Raw genomic sequence first — 22,599 nt, forward strand, 5'->3', positions numbered from 1 at the left:
TGCTTTTTTTATGGACCTGGCTGTGAGGTTAGTTAGGGGTTATTGCAATATATTTACATTTATTTCTTGAACAGACACTTCAATTCAAAGCTACTTGTTTAAGGGCCCAATTGTGAAATCACGCTGCCAAACAGGGAATTTGAACTGGTGACCTTTCAATCAGGGTTACAGAATGCAAGTTACCAAGTTCTATTGCGTCAACCTGAGCACTGGAAACACATTAAACTGAGAGACTCATGGATATATACACTCTCGAGGTGCCATGTTGACCTGCGCCACTCAGGTCCAGTACATCTAGCGTCATCGGCGTAACAGCTGAGCGATACGTCACAGGGGAAAGTATTTCGGACGGTGGAAGAAATGTGTCTTGGCAGCTCCGTTTACCTCCTGGCATCAGGTCTTCCAGACAGATTTTGTGTTGTACTAAACTGGTTCTTCTAGGTCAGTGTTCTCCACTGAATTGCAGAAGAGGGCCACACTTACCGGTGTGGAGTGGGGTCAGGGGCCCATCATTTACTTTGTGAAAGTTGGCTAGCTGGAAGTAATCTTGATACTGCTTCACTTGATTGTTAGCTAGCTACATAGCCGTACATGATTTGGGAAGTTTAAAAAAAGATGTAAAAATAACAGCATTTAAATCTAATGGTTAGGATAATTGTATCTTGCTCTGATTTTAGATTTGCTTTGCTTTGTCTAAGCTTTGTGTCATTCCAGCTGATCAGTCCCATTCATGAGACTATTTATTCGTAGCCAAACACCAAAAAGTAAACAATCCAAAAATAGGCAAAGCATTACACTGTTTAGTACCTTACCCAACTGAACCATACTCCTCTCACCTCTGCTCCCTCTCTGCCTGTTTTCATGGCCTTTTTAACCTCACAGCCATTCCCTTTGGGCTATTCCATTGTTAGGGGTAATTTTTGCATCCTTGGGCATGTACCATTCTAGGTCATTCTGGGGGCAGAGCTAGGTTTTCTGGGCTTAAGATCCTTTACTGCTTATGGTGGAAGTGGAAGCTATTTTACCAACGGAATCAAGAAATCAGGAGATATTTATAAGTAATGATCACCGTGTTGAATAAAATAAGACCACAGAAAAGTCGATGGAAATGGGTGAATATGACAAAGATGTTTTTTCATTAACAAAATGATTTCAGCTTCTGCATTCATTCTTAAATCACCCTGTACTGGAGAAGATGTCGGTAGGTGGATGGATTACTTCAGGAGAAATCATTTTTTGCATTGTATAAAAATACCTTACTAAATAAATGTATATGTTTTGGCAAGAAATGCCCACTTTTGTTCTCTAGCAATAACTTGCAGTAGAAAGAATTTTTCACGGTAATTTAACATCGCAAAAAAATCAGTTGTGTTCAGTAAGATAAACAGGTGTCATCAAAACATAAGAATTAGTGAATGTGATCAGAAGAAAAAAGAAAAAAAAACAAGCTTACTTCCACAATGCTCTTGAGGTCCCGGACGTAAGCTTGTTCGGTCTCTACAATCTCCAGGATCACCCTCTCTAGATGGGAAAGTTTTGGAGCGGGAGAGCAGGGAACATTGCGCCCAGTCCCTGGACCACGGTCATCTAGTAGCTGAAAATAAGGTGTGAGGTCCAGGTTGATGTCGCAATCATTGCGTCGGGACTGGGGATAGGAGGGAGTTGCCCCATAAGGCAGGGAAGATGAGGAGGATGATTGGCCATCTTGTAGAGAGGCAGAGGATGCAGAGGAACTTAAGCTAGCTGCTCGGTCGCTATCAGAGCAGACAGTGTTGACGGAGGTACAGCTGCCACCGGAGGCCTGCTCTATGGAGGCCATCCTTCCCACAATGCTGTTCAGTGAAGACACAGACGAGGGGCGCTGGACAGCTGCCGTGGAAAGAGGCAACAACTGCGATCAGTAAATCACATTCCATACATAATTGCTTTATTGATGCTTTATTACTAAAATTATTCACTGGTTTGTCTTAGCAGTCATTACAATGAAGGTGGATATAAGTACAGGTGCTGTGGCTGATTGGTGTAACACATTGACATTGAATGGAACAGACAACATAACTAGAGGTGGAATAAGTTCATTCACAAATACCCATCAACTATTTCGACAAATCAGGTAAATGCATGCTGAGATAAAATTTTTGAGCCTTAAGCTGTTTCTGCACCAGCCGATGAACTGCAAGTGCTATGCCTGTCGGGTTAACAGGAAATGTGCAGAAACAATGAGGTTCACACTAATGCACAATAACATGTTTTTTTTCTGCATGAAAAAAGGTTCGCTTGCTCTACTGAATTCATAACAATATATAGGACTCCCATAGTCCATTTTAGATGTCACTGCTGTATAATACAATAATAATAATAATAATAATAATAATAATAATAATAATAATAATTAATAAACATAGATAGATAGATAGATAGATAGATAGATAGATAGATAGATAGATAGATAGATAGATAGATAGATAGATAGATTTATATTTATGTTAGTTGATTTATTGTCTTAGCGACTCTATTAAGTCTCATCTAAGTATTGTTAGAGACTGACAATAATGGAGCATTCACCTGCTTCCTGGCAACAAAAAATTACCCCGGAGACTGTTAGAAAGTAAAATATCTAAGACTTCCTGTGAGAATAAAGAGGGTGGCATAATTTTTTTTTTTTTACTCAACCAACCATTTTGCATACTGCTTCTCGCTACCAACACCTCCATATTTGGTTATTCTAGCTTTGGTATGCTTTCAATAAGTACCCTGGAGCAGATTTCAGCCAAAAATAAACTGTCCAGCGTTCACCATTCCTTTTGACATTTACAGGAACTGAGAAGCAACGGTTTGCTACAGTTACTATAAATGTATCGCTTCTTTCAAATTGTGCCATTTGCAGGAAAGTAAGTTCAATACAGCAAAGCAGGAGCCAAGTTCATTTAGCTTTCACTAAATGAAAGTGAAAGTTAAGTGCATCTCCCACAGAACAGGAAGCATAAAATACATTTTTACATTTTTTACGTTTATAAATCAATCTTTGGAAATATAATTTCTGTTTAAAGTTCACCCCAGTTGCTCTGCATACGGAAGAAAAAAAGCCACATCTCTCAACATTTATTCAAATGCACACTTTCAATATTGAATATTAAAAATATTTGTAGTCAGATTATACTCACAATTTAGTTTCCCGTTAATTAATACATATCAAAGGTGCTGGTCAATATTTGAAGGCAAAAATCAATAAGAGGTTCTAACACATGGTTGATTCCCTGTTACCTTCTCAAATTTCACAATGCTCTGTGCCATGACAGAACCAGGCAGTGAATGACCATCTACTTTCTCGCGTAAAGCCTTATATGCAAATACTCAGAACTCACCTACCTACATTACTGTAACCTGAATTCGACACCCTGATATTCTGTACATCCGGAACCAAGAAAACCCTTCAATTCTAAATAATAATTTTACTGCTGAGTTTAAGGTAGGTCTGGCGATTAGCCAGTCTCTCACACTACTCCGCCGGAGACAGAGACACCCCAACGTAACCAAAACCATTTCCTGTCTGAATTCAGTTCACTGCAAAAGCTTATTTCTTGTCTAAATTCTCAGACAAATAACGTTTAGTAAATCATAGGGTGGTGAGACCACAAAGGCCTCAGGCTCACAACTCATAGGAAGGCTTACAATTAAAATTGCTTCATGATTAATGAGCACTTTGTGGTTTACAAAAAACAGTGAACTTAATAATAAATTAAGTACTGAAGAATAAAAGACATATATTCCATTCAAAAATTAGAGGCAACACTAAACCCCCCACACTTGTCAATCACCAAAATTACTAACAAGACTGCAGAATAATAATACTGAAGTTACCCATGACACATTTTTTGACTCAACTGTTTTTTTGGATAAACAGATTTACAAATATTAAAATTTTATATTTTTTTGATTAAATAAAGATGTGATGTTTAAAATTCAGGGTCACGGGAGTCTGGACAAGCTGGTGTATAAAATGGATGGATGGATGGATGGATGGATGGATGGATGGATGGATGGATGGATGGATGGATGGATGGATGGATGGATTTTTAAAATGTGCCCAGCTCGCCATGCCTAACAAATACTGAGCAGAAGATAGCTTTAGCACATAGAGGGATATGGTTGCACCCTAAACAGAGATAACTGTACAAGAACAGACAAGCCACAAAGGAAGTACTTCTGATTAATTAAAGCCATTAACGCAGATTGGGGGTTGGGGACCCTTAACCTGGACGGATCATCAGCCACTTAAGCAGCAAACCATAAACTCCCAAAGACAAGAAACACAACTGACCTATCAGAGTGTAAAGTGCGGAAAAATGTCTTAAATAAGTTCTCCATTTTCACCTCACTGACTTTCCTTGTTTTCTATGAAAATAATTAAATCTGTCAGTGACTTTACTGGAAAAAAATGCTACTTTAATGTCTCAAACCTTCAACGGAGAGCAATAAATCAGGACTACAATTCTTTTCATAATTACTTCACTTTAATATCAGGCATTTGATATTTGCAAAATGTCAAACTTCATAACCGTTAGGTCAAATATTTTCTTATTCTACACTCATTAGTAGGAAGTACTGTTCGTCATATCACTAGGCTGGGAATGGATTAAAATTCAAAGTTTGATGACTATTAAATGTGCATCGCCATTGTACCATCGTGAGTGGAACGATCGTAAAAGCGATAAGGACTTATAGCTAGGATTGTAATACAGTACAGATCAGGTACAGTTCATTTTCTCAATGTGCCCCTTAAAGGATATGGAATGGTGTGAGGCCACATTAATAACCACGTATGCATAATACAATACATAAAGGTTCAAATACACATTGAGACCAAGCAAATCAGTTTTCAGTCCTGTATCTCACCTAAATAGATGCCATTTTACCCCTAAAACATATTTACAATGAAATGCAACATTAAATTCAATTAAAATTTGCAAGGTCAGCGCCCCCTTAGAAAATGGCGCCCCGTGCTGCCTTCTAGGTCACTAAAAGGGTTGACTGACATTGCTTGGACCATCCAATGAAGGGGAGCAACCCAGGAAGACTCCACTGCTGACACAGGAGCACAGGAAAGCCCAACTGAAAGGCATTTTGGAGCCCAGTGCCAGAAAGCTGAGTCCCCATCCGGGACCATGGATCTTCCATTAGGACAATAACATGAAACACTTTGAAAAACACCCAGGAATGATTAAGAAGAACATGCTTGAGAAACCATCAGTGATTCCAAGTCTCATTGAACACAGTCTAAGAATAATAACCAGTCCAAGTTATTTCAGCTCTAATATTTGCTAAATAATTTATCTCTAATGCAGAGTGATTTGAAAAAATTGCATAGCTGACAACATGTTTAGCTGTGACTGTAGTTCGACATATTTTCCTAAATACCTAAGCCTTTGTAAAATGCAAAATCAGGCCTTCATAAAATAGTTAGGCCTGAACTCAAGGGTTTATTTCAATTCCAAATGGACATTGCAAATGTCGGTAGTTCAGTAAGGAAGGCTGCAGCTCTCTAGATCAGTGTTTCCCAACCCGGTCCTTGGGGATCTGCAGCCACTTCCATGTTTTTGCTCCCTCCCAGCTCCCTGCCAGGCAGTCCACATTTTTGCTCCAGGTAGGGAGCTGGGAAGGAGCAAAAACAAGACCTGTCTGTGGGCCCCCGGGGAATGTATTGGGAAAATTGCTCTAGAACATGCTGGCTCATTTCACAATCAAATAGATATAGTGATGCATCTGATTAGATAAGGGTGATCTTTTTTTTTTTTTACTTCTTTTTACTTTTTTTTACTTTTACTTTTTAATTTTTTTTTTCTACTTACCTCCCAGCCCCCCACATTGTAAACATATTAAAAATGAAAGTTTCTTAAAAAAAAATAATTTTTCATATGAGGAATCTAAATAACCATTCTCTGTTATAAACAGGGATTAACTGGTCCGCAAGTACGCATTCACCTTTAAAAGCAATACGTGCGGCAATCGATTAATGTAACAGCGCAAATACGTACGTATTTTATGTGCATTTGCGCCGATATGACAAGATATTACCGTGCATTTCAACCTCTATACCGCAAATGAAGTATGAATTACAATATAAAGGTAAAAATGCACGAGAATGTCTTGTCATATCGACGCAAATACACGTAAAATACGTACACATTCACACTGCTACAACAATCAATTGCCGCACGTTTCGCTTTTAAAGGTGAATGCGTACCTACGTACCAGTTAATCCCTGGTTATAAAAACAGTAAAAATACGATTTTGCTTTCAAACATTCTAACTGATTATTATCATTTCCTTGATAAGCAGTCATCCGTACTGTATCTTTGGTGTACATATGCTATTATGTTATAGGACACCGTAATAGTGTCATTGCTCTACTGTTATTATTTAACAATATAAGCGGCATAGGATCCCATCCAAACAACTTTGTAGAGGTTGCCAATGCACTCAATGAGCATTTGACAAGCATCAATGAGTCTACCTGCATGTCTTAGATTGCAAAAAACACACACACACACAATGCAGTGAGAACATGAACATTTCACCCACTGAGCCACCAAACTTCCCCCCTTAACAGGACATGCACTGGCAATATTGAGATTGAGATGTTATATAACAGGTAAACTAAGCCAAAGGTTTCATATTCAAGTCCTGTGAGACCCTTTGTTGTTTCTATGTTGGAAAATAATCTTATGTCCTGTTAGGTATAATTCAATACATACAGTTATGTAACATAATGATGTTGGTCATCTTGGAGTTTCTTTCATATAAACTTGTGCAATGTTTGCAGAGTGAAATGCAGCCAACCCCTTGACCTCTGACCTTGGGCGCTGGGTTTTCTCTGGTCTCCACGACCCACCCCCTCAGGCATGGTGCAACGTTATCACAGGGAACAGAAATCTGAAAGGAAGAATGAACAGAGTGGCATTTATTTTTTTAAGCGATTGTGAATTCACAGTTGACGATCCATGTTGCAGAAAGTCAGAGAAGAACATCAGCCAGATCTCTGGACCAGCGAAAGTCTACAGAAAGATGAGTTCCAGCACCCGGAGACAAATCCCTGAAGAAGTCATTCATATTTGTAAAAATAATTTTACTTCTTTCATGCATGGCCAAGATGAAGTCTTATCATAGATTTAAGACGTGTCGTATAATATGATGAATCACAGATATATGTTCTGGCACATATATGGACGCTAAAGTATTTCAAATGAAAAAGTAACACAATTCACAGATGTGAATTATGTTGCATTTACTTCAAAAATGTTTTTAAATATGGTATACTTCATATTGTCTCATATACATTTAAACACGTTTTTATTACATAAAACTGTATTAGATAATTATTGTTTGTAACAAACCGATATTCAGTATATCCTCTGCCTTGGGCTATCCCGTATTTCATAGGCTCTAGTATCATTGCACTTAAAACACCAGGCAATCTTTAATTATATTTCAAAATAAAAACATAATTGCACTTGCCAGAATTTTATATTTTCTTTAGCTAGCATATGATTACATTAACCATGCTTTATTTGTTGAAAATATATATTTTATATCGGTTCATCTACTTTCTAGTAACTCATCCTGGTGTATGAACACATTTCGTGTGTGTGCATTTGTTTCAACAAAATTTAGCTGACCAGTGACAAAAAAAAAAACATTTTAATCACGAAAAGTATGACTTTTTTGCTTCATTTTCTTTGTTTCTTAAATTATAGAGGACAAAGTGAGGCTGGAAAATGAACCACATTCAGTCCTTTACTGAATTCAATTATTCACGAAACACTGCTAGTAGAACACAAACAATGAGAGAATGCAGCATTGTATTTTTCAAACCCATTGCTTCTCAGGAACATTTGAGATTATTAAAAAAAACTTTGCTATTCTAGAAGCCTAGCTGAGACAAACCACGACACAAAGAGCGTCTCTGGGATTCGTGTAAAAAGAATTGCAAGAAAACGAGTTCAGTGACTGCACACTTATGAAAACAAAAACTGTTGTTAACAGTGAACACAGTCCTGCTTTATCAGTGCTGGGGTGCCTCCCCTTCCTGTCAACGAAAGTGTAAGGCAAAAACCTCCTGAATTCTGGGGACTGACCCATGGTGAAATTCTTCTCACTGCAGGAGAATAGAAAACAAAACATATGTAGTGCTTGGCTGGAAGACAAGAATGCACTCCTCACATGGATTGCAGTGTGTTCTGCAACTGTCGCATTCACTCAACAGCTACGCTCCAGTGCCGAGTTATAGGTGGAAAAAAAATCGGATCTATTGAAAAAATAACCTTGGATTAAAATATTGAAATATGAAGACTGGCTTGTGAAATGAACTTCTTTTGTTTTGTTGGAGATTTTCAAAGAGAAAGTATATTTAACCGTGCATTGCCAACCTGTCTGTGTGTGGATGAACAAGCCCTTGGCAAGGCACCTATTTTTGGATTGGAAAAAAAACTGCATAGGCTATATATTTAAATACCATGTCCATGATAAAAGTTGCATTTCGATCATAATGTCCATCAGACTTTGCCATGCTGTTGACCCCTGTATGTAACTCTGCGTATAGCTTATATCTTGAATTCACAATTTGTGTTCCTTTTCGCAGAGGGTTCAGAATTCATTAGTATACATCTCATTTGAAACAGGGATACCATTGATGTCCATATGAATGCCATATTCACATAATAATTTCAATGAGATTCCATCAGAAAACTGGTTTTCCGGTTTAGGAGACTGTGGTTCACGCTTCACATATAAGTAGCTGACTCAGGCAATGCGACCCACATCCTTCCACAAGCAGGCATTTTCTAATTAGGTTTCATAATTTGTTAATTTGCCTGTTGTCCTGACAATGCTGTGTGTATTGCTGAAATGCGTGCATGTCACAGCCTCAAGCGGTCTCCTTCCCATTCAGTTTTTATGGTTCCTTTAAGTGGAATGATTATCTTCATTAAACTTCATTAAAACTAATTATACAGTATATTCTCATAGTCAGGAGGAAAAATATTTTGGATCATTTCCGAAAAACCCTCAAAGGATTTTGCACCATTTAACAATATTTTTCTGTAGAAAATCACTTTTTCTAAAAGACATCATGAAGATTTCAGAACCCAAATGTATGATTCGACCCCACGTCTGCTCACTTGGCCCAGGCCATCCTAGGCTGTAAAATTTCCAACATTCCACAAATGGTATTTGAAATGGGAATTGCCCCAGACTTTCCCCGCAAGCATTGGGATGTGGCTTTAACAGGGATAGGGGGGTATGGGGGATGGAGAGACGAGATGGAAGTTGTTCAACATCTGGTTAACAAACTATGAGGTTAAAGTGAGGTTACTCAATGTCCTCCAAATGGAGCAATTTCTTCCCTGAGATCAGATAGCAATGACATTGAAAACATGTTTTATTTTCAACCTTTCCTCCCCTTGCCATCCAAATCTGACCTAGAAGCCAAAATCTATGGATGACATGCCATCAAAATAAATGCAGTCCGTAGAAGAGAGTGGGGTACAGCCTAGCACTTTTGGTTTTAGCTAAATAATTTAAAAAGTGTTTCAGGTAGATTACTCATATTTTTATACCAGCAACATGCACATCTCTGCTACACTTAGAGTTTGTAGTAAACTGACCGGAAGGACGCCCTGCTCAACCATGTGGTACTGTGTTACATTTAACCCCAAGTTAGGTGTTACCTCACACACCCCTAATATAACCAACAAGACCAAGATAGCTACCAACAAGCTGATTTGGTAGGAGGAATCAGCTGTAGAGCAATCTGAATGTAGCATCCTCTGTACTTGTTCGTGTATATGTACATCTTTATTTGTTTATATATATAACTGTCAGGGTCATTGCCAGTACATCCCTGCCCTTCCTGTCTCTTCTTTGCTTGGCCAGCAGGTGGGGCTGGCCATCTCGTTCCCTCCTCTGTCTTCATGCTAGTCCCTAATGTATTCTCGCAGCTCCTTGGAGCACTGCATAGCTCAGGGGTTCAAGGCTGACCAAATACCAGCCCTATCTCTTACTTTGTATTTATTGTTTTTTCTGATTTCCCTAATCTTTATTACTTTCTGTTTGTTTCTCTATCATCAGTTTGCCCTTCTTGTGTTTTGTTCTGATGTATGTTTTGTACCTTTGTGTTTCAGGTTGATTTGCTTTGCATTGTACTACTAGTGTCTGGTTTGTCTCCTAGATTTGATGTCTGAAGCTTTCTAGTTCTGTTAATTAGCCCCACCTGTTGCTCGTCGTCCTGTCCTTTCTTTGATTGGTCATTTGGGTATTGTTCTTACCTGTCCTGCATTGTCTTGTTACCCTCGTGTGTGTTTAAGTACCTGGTTTGTTTTTAAATTAATTCTTGTTTTTTTTCCCCCATTTGTCTTTTGACCTCTTGTGGTTCCATTTATTTTGCGCCTTCCGCAGTTTGTTCAGCTTGTTTAATAAACCCCTTTGTCTGGAGCCATAAGTGAATCGTCACCTTCTTTCCCCGCCCGCACCATGCCCCGCGTCCGGAACATATAACTGGTCCTCCTGTAGTGTTACAAAAATTCTTGGGGAACTACCATAAAAGTTTGTCATATTCTTATACGTGGAATTTTCCCAGAGAGAGAACCTGCATTTTTCAATCCTTAAGCATTACCATTAATCTGAAGGAATAAAAATAGAAAAATGGCCAACAATGTAGGTCTATTTGGCACAAAAGCTTACACTAGACAGAAGCCATTGCTCTCATTAGAGTTAACCTAAGCACTCCAGACACAACATAGACCGCATAATCATTCACTAGGCAACACCAGTCCCATTTCTTCTGCCACCTCTGTGTTAAGTTAGGCAATAAGAATAGCACTTGAAATGTAGGCAAACACAAGAGGAACCAAGATATTTGGGGTGTGTATTTGTAGAAAGAGGCGGTTAATGGGGAAGACAAACTGTGAGAACCTAACATCTGGTTTCTAAGTTACACAATCACAATAAAAGTACTGAGAGTGGTCCTACATAGAATGGCACGTACCAAACAGTGCTTACCCACATGATTCTGTTTGTCTGTCCCTTTCTTTTCACCTGGGGCGCATCTGAGCACTCAGTGCTGAAAGGACTTGGACCACTAACTGCAATGTACATAGTTGAGTTGGCTTAGAAGAAATCAGTAGTTACAATGCATATCACTAATGACAGAGTCAAGAGACTAAACAAGGTCAGGTCATTAGTAACCAGGATTCAAGACACAGAGCTAAACAAGAAATCAGTAAACAAACTAAAAGTCAAGACCACAAACTATTCAAGAAATCCAAATCCCAGTGCTGAGGTAGAAAGTCAGACTGAGGACGAAGGAGTATGTAGAAGCGAACCTGAACAATGAGACATTAACCAGGCAGAATGTAAATTCATTGAGTTAATGTGGCTGATTATGCTCTGAAGTCCGGCTCTACACCAAAAGTAAATTATCTTTCAAGCTCAAGGTCCATTCGTCAATAAAAGTCTTATTATTGCGATATCAAGCATGTGGATATTGCATTAAACTGTGCTGCTAACCAGCCTGTTCTCATATTTTTTCAGAAGGGGTTGATGTGAAATATAAACATGCAGTGGATGCTACCCTCCAAAGACAATAAGCTAAAGACATTACATTCGTATGTATAAGAAACCATATGCAACGAAGGTGCAAACCAGCAAAATGTGGCACAGCTCTTGGTATCCAAGCAAAACTCAGTACCAAGATAATCCACAATATTATTGTCCCTTACAAGACATGTGCATGGAGAAACATAAAATGTGGATGATAATATATAAAACGGTAGATGATGGTAAGTCAAGCAGGATTTTTGTCGTGCCATCCGTATATAGGTATACAGTGGCATTAAACAGCATTGCCCCAGGACTATGATATAGCAGCAATGAAAGGGTAAGTATTTTCACAATACTTAAAGGGCAAAGTGTAGGAGAGCATGAAACTGGGATGCCAGACACAGGAGTCTGGTTATCAGAACCAGTCAGGACAAAGTCGACATGCAGAAGGGCCAATGGAAACCGTCATGCAGGGTGACCGACAGAAAGTAAGCGAGGTAGGGAGTATGACTCACGAAGACCTGCGTGTAGACAGACATGATGTGCTTTTCAGTCATCAAACAGAGTGTTATTCATGCATGCAGACACTCCGATAGAAACACCTGCATTTACTGAGACAAATCCTGCGTCAGAAAGAACACCGAGTTTTTTTCCCACACTAGCAGACATTACCGCACTAACAATGAAATCATCACCGTCGTCAGTCTTTTCATGTGACAACGTCGAATAAGATGTATAAATTTAACAACAACATGCCAGATATAAATCTATTTCTGTACAAAATGGTGTGCGAAGTTGAAATTTCACCTCTCCTGTATATCAGGAAGGATAGATATTCATGAGTCATAGTAACAAAAATGATTGTTAGCTAATGACAGACTTTTTAGATCTACACTGAGTGGCCCAATGATGTTGCAGCTGAAAATTAAGATTTCACATTTTCATTTTTTTTCATTGTTCAACTTTCCCCCCACTTTATACTGACATGATCCTATCTTAGGTCCCCGCCATGAGTTACCATAGCAAACTTAAGCATTGACGCCTTAATAGCACATCATGCATCCAGTTTTGGAACAATGCTCTGAACATAATTTCTGTTTCTTTTATCACAATTCCCCACATTCCACAATTGAAATGTATTAGTATTTTATTATATTGGAAAAACTTGGAAAATGTAAATAATGCATTTTAAGCCCGATAGCCATTTGACGGTTTATTTACATTGAGCAGCTGCTGTCTTTACCACATTGCTGATGTCATAAAATGGTCAAGCAGAAAAAGACATAGGAAGACACAGCTGATGACATCTGGAAGGCAGAGCACTGACTAGGTTTCTGCTGGCTGGTTTCCTAGGTTACTTGCCGCTTGCATTTGCAGAAAATGGCATTGAGTTTCGTTTTATTAGATTAGTGCTTGTGAGTGAAAAAGCTACTATGAAGAAAATGGAAATTTGTGTGACAGGAAAGGAACAAAAGCCTATTGTTTAATCAATCAATTGCTTAAGATTAATCATTATTTTAGAGTAAGATGGGTTAATGGAGAGAGTAATAAATAGTATTACTCATGATTTAAAAAGACAAATATAGTGATTACAAGCACTTTAGCCTCCGCAAACACACAGAAAACAAAATAACATAAATTGCCAATTTCATAAAAAACTCAACTGCACGACTATAATGAGATTGCGTACTTTGAGACCTCATTCAACAGGTATTCAGAACCCTGTAGATACTGCTGATTATTCAGAATTCTCTCAGAATGTTCATGTTGAATAGGATGTAAATCTAGACTCTAGAGTTCCTAAGGTCGTCAGGCAGCAGCAAGACCACCATACTGTTCTTTAAACGTTTCTGACCTTGGGTCATCCGTGTGAGTCTTTTAAGGGTTAACACTCATACAATATTTCATCCTGGGCCCTGACTTTCATTCGCATAAACATATTTGACAGCAACTCTATGGGCATTTTGATGGGTCTAATGGACCCCAAACATGCCAAAACAGACACTATATCTGTAGTTGTTAGTGGAAGTTTGAGCTGAAAGAGATATGAAATCAGATGGATTTTTATGGTTCTGTTCTGAGAGAAACACCAAGAACAGTAAACACAAAGAACTGAACAAACAGAAAGCAATTTCATTCCAAGCAATTGAGTTTGACTGAGCAGGTCATTGGAGTTTCCATGAAAATGGCCTTGCATGTCAGTTTTAAGACAGGAGGCACAAAATGTATTTAAGCAGTGTTTGAGTCACTTCCTGCCTCTCAATTTGAATCCCTTGACCAATCACCATTCCATTTCTTCTCTTGATGCAGACGGAAAGACCCAACAATAACCTTTTCCCAATGGCTCCAAGAGCAACTTAGCATAACTCCCAAGGTACTATAAAAGACAAGGTTCTGTATGTATAAAAAAACAAAAGTTATTGTGAAACACAATGACATTGAAAACTGAAGGGAAAGCACAAGGCCCTAGGAGGTGGGAGGGGTTCATTTTTGAAGGATCAACTCTGCTGTTTTACTGGTCATTGCCCTACCAAAACATGGCATGTGATCAAGCTTTGCAGGATTAAATAATGCAATATAAATGAAAATGCAAAAAAATTGTAATAATAAACTACAGCATTTGTTGTTTTCAAAAAAGTGTTAATCCCTCAAATGAAATAATACAAATATTTGCTGTATAACTGCATAATGACCTCACCCCCCCCCCCCAGTATATACATGACCACATATGAAATATTGGTTATTTTATTAATAATTCATATTTCTTAGTAAAGGCGCAACCTATAACTGTCCCCAGATGGCCACCCCAATCAAAATTTCCTGCAGGCTGATCCAAACTTATATTAATGGATTTAGGACACAACTATCAATTCTAAAATACATTTTGGCTTCGCCAATAAGTTATTAGTAATAATACAGCAGGATCTATCAAACCTGTTCTTCAAACAACAGAAAAGCTTTATGTCACCATACTGGGCTTCAAATAAGCACTTTATTTTTCACAGAATTAAAACATGTTGCTCTTATTCATCTTTTTTTGCCAAAACCATGTATTATTTATTTGAAATCTAAAACTATAGTAAGGGTGGTGATTATTGGCGGTACATTCACTGAAAATACAGCTTCATAATTCTACGGTTCATTTTGTCATCAAATTGCAACCCTTTAGGCAGTAACATGACTAATCTGTTATTGTAGTCAAGAGCTCTGAAGAATAAAGGAAGAGCTGTGAATAGAGAACATATGGAATTCATTGGGATTTTTTTGGATAGCAGGCATACCAGTTGACTTTCAGGAGAACATAATGTTTGTTGTGCAAGTGAAGTTTGGGTGCTAAGAGTGAGAGATTCTGCAAGGAGAGGCCTGTTTCGGTGACCCTAGCGCACAGCCTTAAATCTTGCGAGCCGCACACAGTCACTGCAAACAGAAACACTGGAATATGGCTTGAGGCAGTGAATTATTACATTCCTGTTTTTTATAGTACATAATTGTAGATGAACCTAGCCCGAAAAACATAAGGCACATACTTAAAAGAGAATTCCTGAGAAAATTGAGGATTTCACCTGCAGTTTGTCATATTAATTGCGACAGGGACTTGAGTCCTTGTACAGTTACATTACGATCTGGAATTTTTCCAAAAGTGAAACTCACCGCTGAATCTGTACAAATTTGGTATGATATTTCTGAACAACTTATCTATCTTGTATGACTGATGAAAAATAAAGGAGTATCTCATTTGTCAGTGATGCTGCTCTTCCCGAAAAATGTATGTTCTTAAACAGCACATTTATTTTTTGCATATGTTTCTTCAACATCTGACAGCCTTTGTTCAAATTATCCCAGTATCTCAGTAAGAGTTGTTTCACAGTTGATTCTTTGCTTGGTGCATTGGGGCAACCATTTTGGGAGATGTATACTATAATAAAATCAAATGGATTTAATGTAATTGAAGTTGCATAGCTGTTATTTACACAGTTCAACAGCTTATATTTTATAGGGTACCTTTCACTGTATTTCTGTATTTGTACCAATTTCTGGTTCTTTGTCAGCTGATGTCTCACTTGTACATCATTTTGCATAATAGAATGTTCCTATTTAAAACATGTAAAAGCCCTAATCCTGTTCTTTTCAGTTCTGTTCAGATATAAATGTTGCACGATGAGAGACTGAAATGGTTGGATACGTAGGACATTGTCTTTAACCAAATCAACTTGATGTCATTCACGTTTGCGGAAAAAAAAACAGATAAAATGAAGTAGAGATCAAAAATGCTACCGGGTTTAGCTGCCAGTGCACTTTGTTCACTAGGAGTATAGTGTTTAAATCTCAGTATAAGCTCGAGATTCAGTCAACTGTCCAAGATGTAAGAAAATCACTTTTACCAACGTCAGTTGCCTCCGCTCTTTGTCAAAGGCTACGTTCCAGAGTTGCGGAAGATTAATTGAGAGAGCAAGATCTTAAAGTTAACTATACGTCATGGGTTAACCGCATTAAAGCAACAAAACGTGTTTAATAAACGACAGTATTACTAATGGCATTATATAATGTACTTTAACAACTTAAGGACCAATTATACTATTATTATAACATACAGTACAAAACTTCCACTAAATAAATGAGGACATAAAAAAAATTGCCATTTGAGGCTATACGATTCCATAACTAATGTTTAAGAACTTACTTATGTTTACATTTCCATATTATAAAAAGTTAACTGCACCCAATCTGATAATATTTTAATATGTGTTTTCAAATATTTATAATTATATGAATTGTTAATTTTGTTGTTGTTTCTCTTACCTTTACAGGTGTAGACACACAAAATACTGCGGCTTGGCGTGTCCCATGCAAATGAATAAAAATCCTTTAACTGAAACTGTAGTCCCAGACTTCAATCTACTGGATTCCTTTCCACCAAGAGCGCAGTCCAAGTAATGAGCATTTTCCCCCGAGTCGATATGCTTTTTGCAGTTTTATGTCCCAAACAATAACACTCACGGCGACAGACGAGACCTATTTTCAACCTTCAGCCTCGTAGTCCAGCATTTCTATTGTTGCATCTGAGACACCTTCCCTTTCTCTTTGTTTGCATACACTGAATATGATCTCTTTTATCTAACGGCAATATGTAGTTGTCAAATTCAAGTTCTCCACCGCATCATTTCTATCTGTAAATCAATAAGAAAGTACCTCAAATAGTAAGACAAGACACCTTTTGTTCATCTTATTAAGATAATATTTAGGTTAAAGTTTTCTGGACGAAGATGTCCAAAAGTTGATCTTTCTCATATTAATGGTCATTTACTAAGATAATTACGAGGTTCTTTGTTTTCGTTGAAAAAGCAACACCTAAAAAATTGCCTAAAATCCGCTGTTGGGAGGACAATCGTGTCAACCCCTTTGAGAAGGACAATCGTGCAAACTTCTCAGCGCACCGCCCCTGCAACTACCAGAGAGCCGATCATGACGTGAACCAGAGATCGAAATGAAATCCCCGAAAGTCAGAAGCCCTGTCCCCCTCCGGCCGAGGCTCATCGAAACTTCCTTTAAAGTTAACTCTTCTCATTCTACGTTTTAGTCACTGCAGTCAAGTGATGGTGGCAGTGTGCGTGCAAATGCTTTCCCAGTAAAAAAAAAAAAGTACGAATTTCCGAAGAGTTGCATGCGGTTTCAAACTTGTATTATATAGTGCGTTTTTGTCTGTATTCGTAACGGAATATACTGAAAAGCTTACAGATACATTTCACGAGAACTTTTGGGTATCTGCGTTCATGTAACTTTAGGATACATACACCAAATTATAGGCTATTATGACCAATGCAGACATTTGTTGTAATGATTTTGAGCTTCAGTGTGTTTTAAATGGAGGGGAATACGCGAAGAAATCGACTTCAAGCTAAATCTCGGTAAAATACAAAGATATCGCCATGTTATTGTTTCTACGTTTAATTATAGTTAAATGCGTTGAATTATGGTCAGTGTTAAATTATCAATGTTGAAACTGAATTGATTTTTGGTCTGACTTTCAATATCGAAAAATTGACTGTGGCAAAACCTTGATTCGATGTTGATATGAAGTGAAAGATTGAAGATCAACGTTGTTTCAGCCTCTTTGCCTGATATGGAATCAATGTCATTTCAGCATGTGCTTGCTATCTGGGATGTGTAAATGTGTGATGTGTGGTCATAGCTGAAAATCCTCTTAATTCAAACATAGCACTTGCATTAATGCTCAAGGATAATATAGATATACAGTGGATTATTAACGAATAGTGGCATATACCTGGAGCATGCCGACAGCTGTTTAGAAAGATAAGAATCGCTTTCTTGTCTGGTAAGGGGGCGTATACTGTATGATCTTATATTCATAAGTAATGGTTTTTGCATATAATGACATTTCTGTCTGTCAGGTTACACATTTTACATTACATCCACCGAGGTCTTTTAAAAATGATGTGTTCTATTTGTAGCAATAGATGTACAAACGAGAGTATGAAATATCAATGAAACTGGCAGAAGTGGAGATCGATCTGCAGTTGAGTGTCGGGTTTTGGTTAACCCCAGGCAAAACAAAAGGTTTTAAGCACAATATAATTTTTTTCAGTCACTTGACTTCTCTAAACATGATAAAAACAAATCAATCAAAACCTTTGGGATTCCGTTTTTTGTTATCGTTATATTTTTAAGCCATTTTCAGGTCTGATTAAGTACAAACTAATAACATCATTTATTATAAGTAATTAGCCCAGTTTCCATTTTAGAAATATAGCATTATTAAAGTTAACTGGACACAGTTAAAACATAGCAAAATTATGATAGCAGGCCTTATCGATTGTAGATTAAAGTAAGAATTCTGAAAAGAAACTTATATACATATCCTCCTTGGAAATCACACATATGCTTTTATAAATATTGTGTAGTGCTTGTTCCTGAGCAAATTTTCCATGCTTGTATTGAACCACTGCAAGACCATGCTGACAGGAATAACACATGATAGGAATTCCATGTCATTCATTTATATGGTATATTTCCATACTGCTTAGAATGTATAATATAAATGTAACAGTCATTATATATAAATGTAATATACATTCACTCATTCACTCACTCATAATGCTCTTAACTGGCAAAATCAAAGCAGACTTATCAACCTGAATGGACACAATGCCTATGAAGTCTAAGATATACTATTTACCATGGAAGCTCTGTGGGACCCAGAGACTGAACCCAACACTGCTACTGAATCTCAGTTAAAATGCATTTGGAGAGCAGATTGGTAACAGCTATGTAATTCAAATTGCTGAGGTGACTACAGTGTTTTTCCTTACCTTCCTTACCCACTTTCCTTACTTTCTGATTGGTTCAGAGAGATAACCAGCAACTAAAGGAGGTAGAACCAAGACATCTGATTGGTCAGTCCAACTTCCTCTAGTTCTTTGGACCCACTTCCTGTACAATCTGATTGGTTATCTCTCTGAACCAATCATTTCTCCCTCTGCCCTCAGAACATTTTTTTGTAAGTAAAACTTCCACGAACTGATAGGAAGGGATATGTTGAGATATATTGATTTTTTCCCCCATTAATACGACTTAATGTTTTGTGTTTTTGCTGGACCATTGAGTTTTAAGTATGACCAAAACATGTTAATTGGAGGTTGGAGAATACTCCAGTAGTACCTGCGTGAAAGAAAAACCTACATCCCATCCCCAGTAAGACATTGTCCTCAACTGGTGTTAGCTTGTCAATTTCAGTTCTGGAGCAGGGCCCAACCATTTAATCATCTAGATTTCTGAGAAGCAGGAACCAACAGCTCTTCTCACTACCTGCTGGATTATGCCACACTGAATTTGTTCAAAGTTTAAGTTCTATAAAAGTGCAAACCAAAATAATGTGAAGCTCCTACCACAAAATACGAGCCATCAGAGTGGAAGTTTCTATTCTTGAGAATATCGTGTGTGGAAACAGTTATACTGTAGACCAGAAAGTAATTTCCCCAGTCCAAGAACTGGTCAGACAGGGAGAGTAAAGGGGCAGAAATGAAGGACTTTACATATTCCAGATTTTTTAAAAAGTAGCTAAGCAATTGTACATCTTGCTGCACCTTCAGCTCCAAATTCCAACAACACAGCTGTGCCAACTGTAGCTTCAGGAGGAAAAATAAGAAAGAGTACAATAAGAATCCAAACCAAAGCATAACAAACTGATTTTGGACCATAAAGACCTGACATAACCATTTATCCTGAACTGCGATATTTCGTGCTGTGGATTAGAAAACACATTGTTCTAGAGACCAAGGATAAGCAGGCATTGAAAGCTTAAAACCTCCATTTAGAAGAACCTACAGATATATAGCATAATATTGTTTACAGTACTATACAGTACAGTACAGTATAATAAATGTAGATGAAACAATTTCTTTATAGACCAACAGCTTCTTTAGAGCCCTGTTAAATTAGTATTTATATTTAAAACTTCTTATATTACCACTTATATTTTTACCATCCATCGACACATCCTGCACACTGCTACAGTCCAGAGTTCAAGTGAGACTGAGCCGTTTCCCAGGAAACATAGGACATTAGTCAGGAGTAACTCTGGTCAGTCCATAAGAGGACATACATACCAAACTGCAAAGTTATGCATTGACATGTTTTAAAAATCAGGAGAATGAATAATAAAAAACAAGAACTATGTTTTAGACGTTTTCATAAATGGTGCATAGCCTAAATGTGCATGGTGCCTACATTTTTATGCTATAAGCTATTTCAGTGTTGTTAGTGATACCATAAAATTATATGTTTTTAAAGCTTTTAATTTAAATGACATTATTGTCATACATGAAGAGAACATGAATGATTCAGAAGAATGTGATTGTAAACATTAAAGGATTGTGTCCGTCTCTGTACTATACCTTTCAGGCCCATCCATCAGATGTACTATACCTTGTGTGCCCATCCATCAGTTGTACTATACCTTGTGGGTCCATCCCTCAGACGTACTATACCTTGCGGGCCCATCCATCAGATGTACTATACCTTGCGGGCCCATCCATCAGATGTACCATACCTTGCGGGTCCATCCATCAGATGTACTATACCTTGCGGGCCCATCCATCAGATGTACTATACCTTGCAGGTCCATCCATCAGATGTACTATACCTTGCGGGCCCATTCATCAGATGTACTATACCTTGTGGGCCCATCCATCAGTTGTACTACACCTTGCGGGCCCATCCATTAGATGTACTATACCTTGCGGGCCCATCCATCAGTTGTACTATACCTTGCGGGCCCATCCATCAGATGTACTATACCTTGCGGGCCCATCCATCAGATGTACTATACCTTGCGGGCCCATCCATCAGATGTACCATACCTTGCGGGTCCATCCATCAGATGTACCATACCTTGCGGGTCCATCCATCAGATGTACTATACCTTGTGGGCCCATCCATCAGATATACTATACCTTGCGGGCCCATCCATCAGATGTACTATACCTTACGGGCCCATCCATCAGATGTACTATACCTTGCGGGCCCATCCATCAGATGTACTATACCTTGCGGGCCCATCCATCAGTTGTACTATACCTTGCGGGCCCATCCATCAGGTTACAGTTTATCATTGTAAATTATCTGAGCCATACCCAAGCTGTACCTGCCCTGACATGGCCCTGCTTACTAGCAAGGCTGAAAGTGTGACCAAACTGAGCTGGCTGTGTCACCACCATCTGATTGGTCGATGTGTAGAGAGATACCAGTTTTCTGCCTTAATATGCATGGATTATCTGAAGGAAATAAGGGCATATTCTGTATACTATTTATTATTAGTATTATCGCACCTTGTGATGTACCAGTGCATTCCCAGTAACTCAGAACTTGAAAATTTCTAACCTCCTACTTAAAAAAGCATTACAGTACAGCTGAACGGAATAGATTCGTAATGCAAATTCTGCTAGCATTTCATGCTAACATAGCACGGCGATTTTTACAGACTTGCTAGAGGAAATTAGCACATAGTAAATCATACTGTACACCAGGCGTGGCCGGTCTTATCCATAACGGGCCGATGTGTATGTGGGTTTTCACTGCAGCTCCCTAATTAGATTACTAATTAGAGGACTGATTGGCTGAAAAGTCCTCACACCTGGGTTTGAACAGCTGACGTACAGGTTATCCTAAAAACCTGCATCCACACCGGCCCTTTGCGGATGAGAGTCACCACCCCTGCTGTACACCATGTGAACAGTAAATCATCGTCTCTTCGGTTTTTCGTCACTGTTGCTCTCCAACCCTGGCCAACGCCTTTTGCAAGCCGATCCTTCTGCATTGGAAACCGAACTGAGCTGGAGCCGCCCTGTAACTGGTCTTTCTTTGCAGTATGACTCAGTTACTGCTCGGTTCCTGTATTCCAGTGGAAAAGCATCATTAGTAACCCAAATGTGAACATGCAGCCCAGAATGGGAGAAGGATTCAAACCTTGAAATAATTTTATTTAACCTCCTGCTTATATTTGTGTATATTTGTGTTTCGAATTCCTCAAACATTACACATGTGAATCATAATCATAATCATAATTTCTATTTCAGTCTTGAATATCACTTCCCAGTGCATTTTTTTAAAATTTATGTAGACTCACTATGGTTATGTTGCCTGATTGGCAAGCAACAAAAAAAAAATTTTTAATTCTGCACTGCCATCCATTACACACCTATTTAGTAGATGCTTTTATCTAAAGTAACATACAACTGAGAAAGAAGGGCCAGCCCATCCCTGAAGCAATTGGAGTTAAGGGCCCAACAGTGAAATCCTTCTACCAGCCAAGGTAGATCACAGGCACAGTCATAACTCACATAGCCACACAACAAACTAGGCTTTCAGAGCAAGTCAGTCCCAGGAAGTTCTGGGCACACAATGGAGAGGAATACAGGGAGCAGAGCACAAATAATCTGGCGAAGCCAGGCATCTTTAAACTGCAATAGTTAAAACAAACCAACACAG

The 22,599-nt window shown here is 38.3% G+C and overlaps 1 protein-coding gene across 1 annotated transcript in view; it reads right to left on the reverse strand.

Moving 5' to 3' along the window:
• The window catches only part of LOC125712010 (pleckstrin homology domain-containing family G member 2-like), a 30,452-nt gene extending 13,370 nt beyond the window's left edge, over positions 1 to 17,082 (reverse strand). The window contains exons 1-3 of the mRNA XM_048981586.1: positions 16,396 to 17,082; positions 6,856 to 6,933; positions 1,454 to 1,869 (exon numbers count right to left, since the gene is read on the reverse strand). Coding sequence (XP_048837543.1) covers positions 1,454 to 1,869; positions 6,856 to 6,904 — 465 coding nt within the window. The 5' untranslated portion in view covers positions 6,905 to 6,933; positions 16,396 to 17,082. The remainder of the gene's footprint in view (positions 1 to 1,453; positions 1,870 to 6,855; positions 6,934 to 16,395) is intronic.
• Between the last annotated feature and the right edge of the window lie 5,517 nt (positions 17,083 to 22,599).

The sequence above is a fragment of the Brienomyrus brachyistius genome, chromosome 17, assembly GCF_023856365.1.
Source record: "Brienomyrus brachyistius isolate T26 chromosome 17, BBRACH_0.4, whole genome shotgun sequence".
Classification (NCBI taxonomy): Eukaryota; Metazoa; Chordata; class Actinopteri; order Osteoglossiformes; family Mormyridae; genus Brienomyrus; species Brienomyrus brachyistius.